Here is a 15,789-nt window from a genome sequence, read left to right on the forward strand (position 1 = left end):
TAGAATATCACAAAATCAAACACATGACATGAAGGGAAAGGGCTATCTCATCTGGAAGCGCAATGGAAATCACACCTCCTCGAAGAACAACGCAGTTCAGAAATATTTTCAATAGTTCAAAATCTTTAAAAATTTCATTTTACCATCAGAATCTTCCCTCAAATTACGTTTGCATCTCATTTCCACACTCTTACTTACTTTCTATTTATAATTTAATGTTTTATCACCGAAAAAAATTTCTAATATTATCAATAACCAAACAGATTATTACAGAGACCAGGCATATCCGACAAAAATTATCAATTCAGATAACAAAATATATATTACATTCTCCAATNCAAGGAAAAAATTAATCACTAAAAAACCAAATCGTTTACAAAAATCAATACCAATAGTGATTATGACTAAAATCAATTTTCTCAATATTTTGAGAAAATAAATGCTTTCTAAAACCAAATAACCAGAATAAAACTTATTCAAGAAAGCAAAAACGTGAAGCCAAAAACTGGAGCAACAAAACACGATCTTCAGCCAACACTTGCACGTGTGTTGTCTGAGATGTCTCCAACACATCTAGAATCACGCAGTATCTGCACTCTTCAAAACAGCACGTCCCTTGAAGACTGTTTTTCTCTGAAATTGCACGACGTGCACGAGTGCGTGTATGTATGATCGAAAAGAGAGGAACCGCGCATCAATGTCCTTGATCTTCTATTTATAGACTTTTACTTTATCTCCACAAGGAAACCTATTGCACAAGGAAATTATGAATTTAATTATAAACAAACTCCTTTCAAACATTAATACCATATCTTATTAAATCATTATCATAAATATCATATCTAGAATATATTTGCATAATTATCTCATTATCTAGAAAGACAAAATCATATTAAATATTATACTCAATCAAATCAACAAGGAAAAGATAATTTTAAGAAAATCATTTAAATTAAGAAATTAAAATTTTCCTTTAGAGAGCTTTGGTAGTTCTCACAAGAGAAGGGACGAGGCTAAAGATCAACCGTAAATTCTCTTAAAATTAGTGTTCAAACCCTGTAGTGGTAAATTTGGGGTAATTAACAAAAAAATTTTCGTCAAATATTTTTTTTAAAAAAATAATTTTCTCGATATATTTGAAAATCCCTATAATTTTTTTAGGGATGTACATACAAAATCCCTATAATTTTTTTTTAAAAAAATTTCGACATATTTTTTAATCAATTTGTATCAAATAAAAATGATGTACATACAATTGATTTTGAGTTTGAATATAATCTAGATGAGTTATTGGAGAAATGTGAAGATGAAAGATATTTAAGTTAAAAAAATATGGAGCATATGTTTAGATTATTTATTGTACAAATTAAATTATTTCTTGGTAGAAATGTGTAGATAAAACAAATTATTTAAATTTTTTTCCTGAAAAATTTGTAATCTGGTTACCGACCTAATTAACCTTTTTTTAAATCGGTTTAGTTTATTCAGTTTTCACAAAGTTCGGTTCGGTTTCATAAAAAATTCAGTTCGGTTCAATTTAATAATCACTATTGTGATTTTTTTTATTGTTAGGTGAGAGTGAAGAAATCGATTCGAGATGCATTTGAACGAGTTCGACTCTCTAAAGTCGCGCGCAAGGAGAAGAAACAATTCACATTTTTTAAGTGAAGATAAGAACTTGTTTTTTTCTACTTCTTATTGAGTATTTATGAGGTTAGATCATAATTGCTCGTGTTCCCCTCTACTTTCGTACTTGAATATATGTAATTGTTATTTAATTTTAACACATATAATACCTCATATTCGACTCATTATACCAGAAGTTCTATATTTTGTACCAGGAATCTTGTTAAAAAATAATTATTTGGTAGATACAAATAACAATAATAATTATATCGGTTCTTATTAAATATATGAAAGGTTGGATCAACAACATCATAACTCTTGATTAAAATATAATTATCCTTGCGCCTCCCTGACGAGTGTTTGTGACTCAGGTGATGCCCCACAAAGTTAACTGTATACTATCTACGTGGATCCGTTTACTAGCTAGGTGTCCAATTTACCAACCAGTCGGATCTTACATCTCCAGTCTATGCCATAAGTTTATTTTAGCTGCATCAGCTTCGCTCCGTCTGTGGGAACGCCAGTCACTTCATCATTCCAGGATGCACACTCTCACAATGTTAGGGGTGAGGGACACCCGCCTCTTAATCCTTCGTAGTCAAAGACATCTGAAAAATATTGCCAAGGTTTACTGCAACCTCTTAAGCATCAAGGTTTACTGCAACCCCCGCACTTGATGAAGGAAAATCCTAAGCGTTAGACATCTGAAAAATATTGCAGCTTCCATAAAGATAAAGGTCATTCCACTGAGGATTGCTTCAGCATTCGGACCCAAGCATAAGGAGGAGAACACACCTAGCGAAAGCATAATATTTGTTATAACCAAGGGCCCACTTGCGTTGATTCAAACAAGGCAAGAAAAAATCTCACGTGTGCTGCTAGAGGCGATCTAACTTCATCACACTTAATCATTGCTTAGTCAATTAATAAGATATCAATAACAGATGAGGATATGTTTTTTGAGAAAGAGGACTTGGGAGCCTCTCGAAAAGGACACAATGATGCCTTAATCATTTGTGCCACGATTTCTAACTTTGGGTAAATAAAATATTGGTAGATTAAGGAAGCTCGACAGATATCATCTTTCACGAGGATTCCAAATATTGGGTCTGAGCAATGCTCAATTAAAACAGGTGAAAACACCTCTCGTCTAGGGGTGGGCATAGTTTGGTTAAAACCGAAATAACCGACCGGACCAAAAAATTGGGTTTAAATGGTTTGGTTTTATTGGTTTTTTTGGCCAGTTACGGTTTCAAAATTAAAGAAATTCAGTTTTACAGTTCGGTTTACGGTTTTGATCTCCAGAAAACCTAAATAACTGAACCGACCATATTATATTTAACTATAGGGCTTTTTGTAAAAAGGGCTAATAAAAGAGCCTTAGTCATGTGACAAGTCCAATATTGACTACTGACTAATCCTCTCGTCTGGGAGTTAGGGTTGAATTTAGTCATCACTCATCTCTATACATCTATACCTCTATCAGCCGTTTTCTTTTCTTCCTCATATGAATTTACGCACTCCATTCTGTGCTTCAAATTTCAATCTTTATAGCCCGTGTTACTTCAATAACTTATCACTTTGTTTTTCTTTTGGATGATTCATTAATCATTATTTTATTTTATTGGGTTGTTCTCTTCCAAGTTCTCGGTTCTGTTTCTTAGATTGTTAAGTCATAAGTGTATTATAATTATATATGTTTTACTCATCTACTATCATTGTTTCTTTTATATGTGTTGCATTCATCAAGCATCAGTGATATATAAATTTAAATCTTAACAAAATATTATAAAACCGTATATAATTAACCATATAAACCGAACCGTATTACAAAAAAACCGGACCGAATCGTAATAAAATGTTTTGGTTTTGGACCATATATATTCAAAATCGAAAACCAAAAAATCGAACTATTGTAGAGAAAACCGGACCGAACCGACCGACGCCCACCCCTAATCTCGTCGTTTTTTTCGGAGAAGTAGTTGAAGCAATAAAAGAAATCACCCTGCCCGTATCCTTGGGATCTTACCTATGGCGGAGCAAACAAAAGGTGAAGTTTTTAGTGGTGAAAGCCCCCTTGGCTTACATCGTGATACTTGGTCGCCCAAGTCTATTTCGAGCCATTGTGTCCACATATCACGTGAAACTGAAGTTCCCAACTCCAGAAGGGGCAGAAGAGGTGATTGGAGATAGGAGGCTTGCAATAGAATGTCATGCGTCCAGTTGAGAAATGAGGTGGAGACTCGGAGAAAGCAGGGCCCCAAGACAGATTCCTTGAAGGAGAATAAGCAAAAAATTGAAAAAGATTCAAATGGCAATGGAGCACACATCGAGGGAGAATCAAAGGACAAAGAAAGAACGACCTCGACACAAGCTTTCAAACATATAAAAATAGTGCCCAATGATCTGATAAAAACCCTCAGGATTGGGTCGGATCTGCTGGAAAAAGTGGAGAACACTTTAACTGATTTTCTTCAACTCAACACTGCTGGCAAAATTTCCAAAAATATGATTTATATCATTCATATACGTCGAGATTGCTAAAATAGCAAATACATGCAAATACGTTACAACTTCTAAAAATAGCATATATCATACATACACTTTAAAACTTCTAAAAATAACATTTAACGTGATTTTGAATTGTTTTAGGAAGTTGCAAACTGCCCTCGAGTTTCCTCAAACCGACCGCATAAGATTCAACGCTATACGTACCCGGACGACCTTAAACTTTGACTCAAGGAGACGACTTGATTTCAAAACTTTATAAACACCCAAAAATATCCAGTAGCTTGCTGGAAATTCAATCTTAGGACCTACGTTTCAAAAACGACTCGATTCGCTTATCGGATGACTTGTTTACTACCGTTTTCACGTTTTTTGGTTAAACAAATGACCAAACTACCCTTCCGACTCGAACCAACTCAAGACCAGACCTTTCGTAATGTCCTAAGACACCATTTAAGCTGCTGGAAGTCCCCAAGACCAAGCCAAAACCAAAAACATGGATTTAAAATTTAACCTAGTCTCAATTCGCCTCTATTTTGACACGTTCGAGCAATTTACGACCTCGAACGGACCACGGCTAGAAACGACTATGAACCAGGCACTAGACCCCTTCATTAGACCTTAAACAAGACCATGATCAGGCTCTTTTGGACACAGACCAGATGCTCAAGGCTCCCAACCCCTCACAACAGCAGCCCGTTGAATGGCTCTTCGCGTGCAGCCGAGGAACAAACGCTCCAGCAGCTGTGGCTGCCTTTGACTCAAATTTTGGCTCACACCAGACTCTCACCAGGACCCTAAGGCACGTTCCGAGCCCCTGGACCATCCCTTTACACATCCCTTTATCCCATAGAACCGTGACACACCAAAACAGCCCCCACGAGTGCAAATTTTGGAGTTTCGGTTCCAACACTAAACCAGCCCGTCCAAGCCTTAACCAGAACCATCCTAGATCTTCCTAGGACTCTAAACCACACATCCAGATCATGGCTAGGGTCCCATGCAGCCCCAATGGCCATTTGAACCCAAGCCTCCCCTCCTATGCACTCTCGGTCGGCCCTCATGGAAATTAGCGTGTAGGGTCACAACCCCTTGCGGCTCTCTTTATTGACTATTGCCCCTTCAAAACTTACCCTTAGCGGCTAGATCTTCACTTGCATCTAATGGTTTGCATCTCTCCTTCAACAATTCCTCAAAATATTAAGAATCCTTGTAAAAAATGAGATGCGCATGCAATAAACTTTGAAACCAACATCCTCATAAACTTTTCACACAAATCAGCATTCATGCAATAATATGGATTAAATGGTGCTTGAAAAATGGTTTGAAAATATGTCTTGTTCATTTATTCTTATGAGATACGAGAGACGGGGCGACGAGAGACGAACGGGACGCGAAATCTCCCTTCCTTCCTTCCTCTATGTCTCGGCCACCTAGAATCATAGTGTGTGTGTGTGTGCTGCAATTGTGTGTTGGAGGCGTGAGAATGAGGGTGTCGGGTTATTATGTTTTATTTAATTAGGTCATTAAGTTGTTAATTAGGCTTAAGTTTATATAATGGACCATATAATTAATTAATTAACCACAAACATACTAGGCCCATTAAAGTGTCCCAACAATATTTAAAAATATTTGGTGCCACTCTTTTTTAATATCGCACGTCCGAAACTAATCATTTTCTAGCAAAAGTTCGTTACCGATTAAGTTCGTCCCTTACTATAAATAGATTGCCGCTTTCCTATTTTAGACTTACTAAATTTAGAGTTTCTATTTATAACTTTATCAAAATCGTCCTCGGTTCTCTCGCCTTCTGTCGTACATTGCGTATTCGATTGCGTAAAGTTTACATTCATAACATTCGGTTAAATAATCATTAAATCATTCAGATACTTAAACATGCTTCTAGACCACTCACTTAAATAAATTTTCAAATAATTTTCATACATTCATGTGGTTAGTGTATTCGAGTTTTCGGCCGTTACGAGGTTATTTAACTTACTTTATTAATTTTATTTAGAATCAAGAAAAGTAATGTCGGGAAACTATTACTGATGAAGGTCAGTATTTTTTTTAGTTATCTTTAATTTAAAATATGATTGACATAAATCTTATAATTGATGTGCGAAATAATGGCATAACTGATCAATTTTATTTTGCAGCTCAATTTTATTTGCTAGTTGCAAAATAAAATTATGATATATTTTGATTACATGCAGAATATCATGAAAAAACGACATATATTAATTAGATTACTTCAATAAGAGAAATGATGAATCATCAAATAATCCAAAAGATGGACCAGAATCATATATCTCGAATTCAAATTCCCCGTCGGAAAATAAAAAATCGAGATTTGAAAATGAAGAAGTTGAACCAATTGACAATAATACTTCATATTATGAACCCGATTCTGGAAAACGAATTCCAATATTACAGAATCCGATTGACAAACAAGATGAGGTGAAAATAGTATATATTGATAAAGGACCGAGTCAACCTATATATGATTATCCTTCTACTAATTATGAGGGTCAAAATCGAAAATTTGAATCCTCTTGGTTTAAAAAAGATTCATTGCTTGAGTTTACTATAGAAAAAAGTAGATTTTTCTTCCCTTTTTTATATCTTTGATAATGTTTTGGCACAATTGACACATTCACTGTTAAGTGATTCAAAAATTGAAAAATGTTCAACTGTAAAAATTGTCCATTCAGACGACATTAAGGAGATGGAAATTCGAGACAGTTTTGCTATGAGAAATGGAGAGACTTGTAAAACTTAGATTAACATATTGATATGAGGATGCAAAAGAATCTTCCGAGGAAATTGATCAAAATCGGTTGCTTTAAAAGTGTCTATTGAAAGTATGAAGTTTCTAGCGATGTAAAGATGTGCTTTTAGAGGACATCATGAATCATTTGACTCTGTCAATCTTGAAAATTATATTGAATTGATGAAACTTTTAGAAAGAATGAATTCAGAAATTGGTGAAATTGTTCTAGAAAAGACAACAAGAAATGCCAAATATAGATCACCATCGATTTAAAAAGAGATTCTAAAATTTATTGCTGATATTGTGAGAGATAAAATTCGTGAAAAAATTGGGTATACCAAGTTTTGTATTGTTGTTGATGAAGCAGTTGATGAAGCAAACAAAGAACATATGTGTATTATTTTGAGATATGTTGATATGGATGGGTTCATAAAGAACGATTTTTTGAAGTCTTGAATGTTGAAAATACAAATTTTTTAATTTTGAAAAAATAGATATGTAATGTATTAAATAAATACAATCTCTCTGTTGAAAATTTAAGAGGACAATGGTATGATGATCCTTGCAAAATATGGGGTGAATAGAATGGACTACAAGCTTAATTTCTTAAAGATTGTCCACATGTTTACTATGTCCATTGTTTTTATCATAGAATACAACTTGTTTCAGTTGCAGTTTCTAAAGAAATACATGATGTGTGGCATTTCTTTTCAACATCAAGCTCAACTACCAATTTTTTTGGTGCTTCTGCTAAACGTCATTTTCAATTGAAATCAATTCGAAGTATAAATTATTGATTTGATAGAATTGGAGGAAAGTTGAGATTGGTATTGGAGCTAATCAAAATTCTTCTTTGCAATGAGCTGAAGCTACTCGTTGGAGCTCACATTTTAACTCTGTTAGGAGATTGATTGATTTATTCGGTTCAACATGACATCTCTTGAAGATCTTATTGATGGTGGTTTGAACAGTAATATTTGTGGAGAGGCTAAAGGTTTGTACTTACATATAAAATCATTTGAGTTTGTTTTTATATTACTTTTTGTGCTTGGAGTTTTGGGGTGTTAGAAATGTTACGTCAAAGATTGCAAAAGGATAACATTGACATTTTGAGTTTTGTTAATTTGGTCTTTCTACCAGGTTGATTCTTCAATATATTCGAGATGATAGATGGGAAACCTTTATTTTGAATGTGACAAAGTTTTGTGAAGTTAATGATATTGATGTGCCCGACTTGAATGATTGTTATATGCAAGGTATGAAAAGTTCTCTTTTAGCAGAAGAACAATACAACGGTACATGATCACCATCACTTTCATACATGCAATGTTGTAATAGATTTTTACTTGATGGAGTCGAACAAAAGATTTTCGGAGAGTTAAATGGAACTTTTTACTCTTATCGATGCATTGAGCCCAGATGGATTCAAATCATTTTCTCTCTATGTTATTTGTTCTTTAGTTGATAAGTTTTATCATCAAGATTTTACTAAATAAGAAAGAGATGATTTAGAGAGACAATTAGATCATTACAAGTTTGATATGTCTCGTCATTTACGAATTCAAAAACTTGATTCTATTCATTACTCGTGTCAAACAATGGCTGCAACAAATAAGTCACACATCTATCCATTAATTGATAAATTAATTCGGTTGGTGTTGACTTTTCCTGTTTCCACAACAACTACAGAACGAGTTTTTTGATGATGAAATTTATCAAGACGTCGCTTTGTATTGAAATGGAAAATGAGTCTCTAACTAATACCATGATTATCTGTATTGAGAGGAAGATTTCTCTTGCTATTGATACTGAGTCTATCATTGACAAATTTGATATTTTGAAAAATCGGAAGTTGCAACTGAAGTAGAATTCTGTTATATTTATGTTGTATATTTTGGAATACTTTTTATTTTATCCTTGAAGCTAATATTTTATGCTATATATTTTTTATGTTTATATTTATTTAGCGTATGAAATTTTCTCACCATGGAAAAAATTCTTGGCTACACCGCTGTTCTAGGTGTTAATATAATAATAGTGTAGCATAATACTATTTAGCTAGTGAGATGAGACGATGAATCATGTATGATATATGGATGATAATTCAACATATATAAATAACATAAACTCTAGTCTTTCTAGAACTCTAGAGCCAAATATCCATAAATCCCAAATAAAATGAATTTGACTTTTGACCATGGTCATGCGGATATCACATGATCCTTCGTTGTTATAAATCACATGGCAACACGAGATTTTGATGAAGTTGAGTAGGTTAGAAACATGCCTCATCACACCAAATTCACAAAAAACAAATGCCACTTTTATTTACTACAGCATTATATGCTTCATACACTCTTCCATGTTACATTGCCAAATCCCTTAGTTTCAAGTTGAGAATAATGGGATTGTATTTCTTTAGGTTGGTATGCGTTTTAACAGTTTTACCATTTGTATTATCCTTTTTAAAGGTTAATTCACAAATTCAAGGATGTTCCATTATGGGATTAGACTTGCAACATTGCTTGAATCCTTACAGTACTAATCCTGCATTCTCTTTTGATTCATGCTGCACCACGCTTAATCTAGCAATACAAGCTGGTTATCACTGCTTGTGTTCTTTGTTAAGCCCTTCTGGTTATCCTTCTATGAGCACCACACTGTCGCTCTCATTCTCCGGTTGTTACTTGTCAATTCCTCCTTTGACTCATTGCAACGGTATGATTACATTTTCAATCTTTTTCCTTCCTGGCAGATGAAATAGTCATCCGATTAGAGATCGAGTCACATTGGATTGGATGTGTTAGCGTGCTCCTAAAAAGTCGTTTTCTTGCATGTGAATCAATTTCTAGAAAAGCTTAGCATTTTCTTTGTGGCTAGTTCGTCAAGAGTGCAAGCCATTCAACTGAAAACTACATGTGCATTTTTTAATGCCCGCGTTATTTCTAAAACGAAACGAAGCTTACCTATTATTTTGCTCGAGATGGGCCTGCAATTAAGCTTACCCTTCTTGAAATCTGACTTTGATCACATTGTTTCAGTTTTAGAGCCAACCCCTGCGCAAGCCCCTCCAGCCGCCGCTGCAGTACCAGTATCGCTAAACCAGCCACCACCAAGTCCAGCGCTGCCGTCACCAGATTTACCGAAGGATGAATTTGTGCCTTTGCCTCCTAAAGTAAATGAATCCCCTCTAATCAATTCAAAACTCAACGATTCTTCCATGGTAGAGACTGAGCCGGTTGCAAACGGCAGTCCTTTTCCCAAGCTGGGAATCCCAGAGTTCCCTGATCATTCATCATCTCACATTGCTACCACCAAAATGTCTTGGTCTTCAAGAATCTATTTTGTAGCTGCAGTTTGTGCATGTATAGCATGAGTAGGACCTTTATCTCACATAGTGGATCCCAGAATTCTGCTGTGCACCTAGCTTGAAGTTGTCCCGAAGATTCATTAGCCCATAGATATTGTTATTGTGGGGTATTGAACAAAATTGTTTGACTGCAATCAAGATCTTTTAAAACCATACGACACAAAGTGCTATGTGTTGATTGCTAATCTACTGTGAACATAAGTCTAAAAAGTCTTTGGGAATGATATTAATTAGATACATCATTATCTTGAACTAAGTTAACTCAAAACATACATTTACTCTTTCAATGCAAGTAATGGCAAGAAAAGGTGGCCATGGCTACCAGAGGCAAAAGGCGCACAAAAGTGTAGGGGTACAGTAGAACTTATAAGTAAGGCTTCAAGGTAAGGAGTGTGTTTTATCGAATAAAGTCTCACTAAGACATAATCTTCTAGACTTTAAATATTTGAAGTAAAATTCGTTACATATAATCTGATATATACTTCAAAACTACTAGACAATAATAACATAAGTATTCATTAGTTTATAAGTATAAATAAATGGTTACTGCATAAACCTCCTTCAGGGTCCAATAAGGTGCATTCAATGGGCTCCTTGAGACTTTAAAGCATGCCGATGCGTGTTTTTTACCTCCAAGGTGAGCGCTTCACTTAAATGCTGCAACCAAGGGGTAAAGTGCTAGCCATGGGTGTCAAGGTCCTTTGAGTCTAGGCACATGCCCCATGAGTTATCAATAACTATGAATATGCATTTATTTACAGTAAAACTTTAATTTCCGCTGCTAAAACAGTTTCGTGCAAATGTTTTTAAAAAGAGTAGAATAAATTGAATAATAGACAGCTGCATCCTGAATCCGCTTGATAAATATCAGCACAGTATAAAGTGGGAAAAAAAAAAAGATGAACACAAAAGGCGTCTGTCCAGAAGAAATAAGATTTCTGATGTCATATGTTCCCAATTTCACAAGCAAATCTGAAATCCGTCCTTTATTTTTGTAATTTTGTTTGAACTAGGTAACTTTTTTCTTTAATTTTCAAATAAAAAGAAAAAGGGCACGTTTGCAGACACTGTGGCATCAGATTCTCATTTCTTCATTTAAGTAAAATGGAAATGATTGTTTTGATCATATGTAGCTTCTTCAAGTGGTGGAGCCAGAAATATGAAAAAAGAGAAGGGGCCACAGCTAATGTTTTTTTCCCCTTAAAATCACATATAGGAACCAAATTCCATCTCTATTTTTAGTGTAACACAGGAAAAAAATATTTTCAGAAAAAATTATGAGGAAAGGGCAAAAGCCAATACCGATCCCATCTCCCTTCCCCACCTGTTTCTCCTAATCAAGAATCTTAATCTCAGACACCATTTGGCCCTCTTCAATACTGTAATCACTTGACGATAGTTTGTCACAAATTTAACACACATCATGAAATACAAGACGACCTACAAACTTGAAACAAGGTTTAAGGTAACTGATTATGGAGAACTACAGGTTCCTTAATGTAACCAAGAGATGCCTAGGGGAAATATGTCGTTCTTCAAATATTAATGCTACCATGATTACTGTTTATAGAATATCACAAAATCAAACACATGACATGAAGGGAAAGGGCTATCTCATCTGGAAGCGCAATGGAAATCACACCTCCTCGAAGAACAACGCAGTTCAGAAATATTTTCAATAGTTCAAAATCTTTAAAAATTTCATTTTACCATCAGAATCTTCCCTCAAATTACGTTTGCATCTCATTTCCACACTCTTACTTACTTTCTATTTATAATTTAATGTTTTATCACCGAAAAAAATTTCTAATATTATCAATAACCAAACAGATTATTACAGAGACCAGGCATATCCGACAAAAATTATCAATTCAGATAACAAAATATATATTACATTCTCCAATTCAGTGTTTGAATTTATACCCACCAAATATTTTAGAAAAATATTGGAATATAAGCTACATACCTTAAATTTCATATAGATTTCTATTAGAAAGTTTAATTGGTTTTAATCGTAGCTTTGTTAATATTTTTTTGGTATATAGAATAAGATTTTTATGCTGTAACTTAAGTCATCATGGTTCATCGAAATCATCCCTTGTTCTCTCTCTCTAGCCATGTTCATCACGTAGATATCATTATTATGAAAAAATTTAGAGCAAAGAAAAAATTGGCATTTAAACAATATCAAAACATAAAACAGAGCAGCCAAGATGAAGTATTCCCAAGAATCAATGCCATGTCAGCACCAAAACTAAGCTTCATCACAAAATGATGGGCAATAATTTTCTCATGTGAGAAAGAAAGGTTGTCACGTTAGAAAGAACTCACATACCATTTCTTGCTTCATCAAATCAGATTATGTTCAATTCTCTTGTTCTCAACCAAATAGGCTGCTATTGAGAGTTGAGAGAGTGTCCTATTTCACAATCCGTCTCTTTGATTCATCCATTTAGCATGTATTGCAATGCTACTCACTGGAACTGGCCGATAGATTCGGTACCTTAATTATTTAATGTCAGAGAGGACTGGTCTTGCTGCCTGGCACTTAACATTAATTTTTCAATCCGATGTTTCTCTCTATGCATACCCCCCTTCTCAAGTTTTTCAACCAACTTCTTATAAGTACAGTCCATGGGGACAAATCCCTTAATCACTAATTCCTCAAAAAAGGAACAAGCATAATCAAGTTTCTCACTACGACATAGCTGACTGACCAAAAGAGTATAAGTTCCGAGATCGATGCTAACATCATTCCTAAACATGTGGCTCAACAAAAAAGCAAGCACCTTCATTCTTTTCAGTTTGCAGCACATTTTTAGTAATGGAGCATAAGTATTGAGATCAGGCTTAATATGATTTTCTTCCATTTTCTGAAGTAAAGTCAGAGCCTTCTCTTCTTGCAAGTATTTCGCAGCATTAGTAATTACTATGTTGTATGAATACACATCTGGAACAACTCCCTGTTTTGACATATTCTCGAACACATCTTCAGAATCTTTTAACCTCCCTGTGGCACTTAGAGCATTAATAAAGACGCCATAAAAAGCAGCATCGGGAGAACAATTGTTCTGCTTCATCTTTTCATAAATCTCGAAAGCTTTATTTGTTTCCTTTGCCTTTGCCAAAGCTTTTATTATAATCGTGTAAGTCACAACACTAGGAGATAATCCATCTTTCCGCATTTGTTCCAAAGTAGCATCGACATTACGAAAATCTTTTTCGATACAGTAGGTTGCAATGAAGTGCGTGTACGTAATCAAATCAGGAGCAAATCCATAGGCTTTCATCTCATTCATGGTATTTATAGCTTTGGCTATCTGTCCAGATTTGCACCAACCATGAATTAACACATTGTAAGTCTGTAAATTTGGAGGAATGAGTTCCTTAAAATCCAAAAGCAAGCCCTCCGCATGCTCAACACTTCCTTCTTTCACCAACGCATCCATCAATAAATTCATGGACATTAAATCTTGTTTGACTCCAAATAATTCCATTTTCCTGAATGCTTCTACAGCATCCTCATAGTTACCAGCTTTAGCCAGACGTCTCATGACTTTAGACATAGTATCCAATGTGACATATGGTCCCAAACTTTTCATTTCTTCCACCAATTCCCACATAAGGTCAAATTTCTTCATTTTCCCCAAATTGTCTACCATCAAGTTATACAGTTCAGGCGAATGAGGAATTCCATTTTGTAAAGCAGACCACTTAAAAAATCCTAAAGCTGCTATCCACTCATAGCTAAATCTCTTCAATGTGTGCTCGATCAAGCACTGGGATAAGTCAACATCACAGTCATTTAACGTTTTCACAACCATATCGTGGGACTTAAACTGATTCTTTAGAAGCTTACTTATTTTTTCAACATCACTTTCGAAGAAACCATTTTCAACGCTTTTCACATCAACTTCCTGCTTGTCAATCTTGTGATTCTCTATCCAATACGATATTGAAGGAGGCACAAAGTCATCATCCTCTTGATTTCTAGTAGCTGTGACATTACCAGGAACTGTAACCCAATGAGGAAGCTCAGGTGTTTCATTAGTGTCAGATTTACCTTTAGCCGTAAGTGGCTCGAGCACAAAGTTAATACCTATATCAACATTACTATAATATCTTCCACAACATTTGAAATACATCCGAGTCCCGAGTAGCCAAAAAGAATAGAAATGCTTCAACTTCGATTGCATTATCAGCAATCCTGATATCAAATAAACACGATAAAATAATTAAAAAGCGTAAAAAAGGATCTTAGGCATCTAAAAAGTAAGGAAGACAACATTTTTAACAATCCCGGTGAGGAAAAGACAAAGAACTTAGAAATCACAATATTTCCAAAGGAAGTAAAAAAACCTTAGAAGCAAACTGAAGAATTCAAGAAAATATAATCTTTTTCTTTCTATAAAAAAAAAAAGAAAGAAAGAAAGAACAAATGGGCAAGCCTGAAATCAGTCGATTATCATTTTATCATAAGTTTCACGGAATCTGTGCAGCTAACATGATGGAAAAATAACAGAAGAGTGAAAAAGGTTGAAATTAGTGGACTTTCACAGAATCAAGCTTATTCAAACAAAACTGTCGAGGCTTGATTAAACAATTCGTCGAAGCTTGAAGAGCAGAAGACTTACACGCATAAATTCATGTAAAATTTACCTGAAAAAGAAGCAGTGTTTGGATTTGGGGAAATCTTAATTTACAATTTGAGGGAATAAGAAGGCCGTTAGCCAAGCGCGCTTGCCCTCGGGGGCTATGTGGTGTTGTTACACGGCCTTTTTGTTCGGACCAGATATCAGCAATCCATGATTTTTCAGACTATTTTATCAAAATCTGTAATATATAATTTTATATTTGAAAAAATTACATAGTACCAGGGTACTTTTTTAGTACCACATTTCCACATGAAGTGTACCACATTTTGTATGACATAGTACCACAATTTTGTGGGTAGTGAGTGAACCCAAAGAAATATTTTGATTGAGGATTTTTCACCAACTTCCCCTTTTTTTGGCTATCATTTCAGTTTGTTATGCCGTCAAAATTGAGTCTTCACCTGTATTTTTCATTTTTTGACAAATATGAAATTCAAAAAAATAAAATAAAATTGCAGAACAGCATAAATATACCAAAATTACCGAAATAAAAATATAGAGGGTCCAAAATTACAATTTTCGTAACTTCTCACACTCGTTCATCTTTTTTCGCAGTATTATTTTTCAAATAACTTCGTGGATGCCATATCAATGAGTAGTAGATGACCTCCACTGGTGTTAGAAGTAAAAGTCTGATCTCGATCTTCAAAGATCAGCAGTTAATGGCTATGTAATACGGAATGAGTCTACCGAACTTCGAAAATAATTAAAGATTTGTTATAGGAAGTCCGAATGATAAAAGTATTCTATGTCTCCTTTTCTTCTTTTTCAAAAAGTTATTCAATAAAAGAATTTGATATTTACAGGTTCTGTAAACACCCATTTCAGTAGAATTTAGCATTGTCTACTGAAACTCT

At 34.6% G+C, this 15,789-nt stretch overlaps 1 protein-coding gene across 1 annotated transcript; it reads right to left on the reverse strand.

The window, feature by feature from the left end:
* Window positions 1-12,466: 12,466 nt before the first annotated feature.
* Window positions 12,467-15,084, reverse strand: LOC140961620 (uncharacterized). Its single transcript, XM_073420263.1, has 2 exons — window positions 14,937-15,084; window positions 12,467-14,484 (listed from the first exon to the last, which is right to left on the reverse strand). The coding sequence occupies exon 2, from the start codon at window positions 14,471-14,473 to the stop codon at window positions 12,782-12,784; it is 1,692 nt and encodes a 563-aa protein (XP_073276364.1). The 5' UTR covers window positions 14,474-14,484; window positions 14,937-15,084; the 3' UTR covers window positions 12,467-12,781.
* Between the last annotated feature and the right edge of the window lie 705 nt (window positions 15,085-15,789).

Source organism: Primulina huaijiensis, chromosome 16 (assembly GCF_012295235.1).
Source record: "Primulina huaijiensis isolate GDHJ02 chromosome 16, ASM1229523v2, whole genome shotgun sequence".
Classification (NCBI taxonomy): Eukaryota; Viridiplantae; Streptophyta; class Magnoliopsida; order Lamiales; family Gesneriaceae; genus Primulina; species Primulina huaijiensis.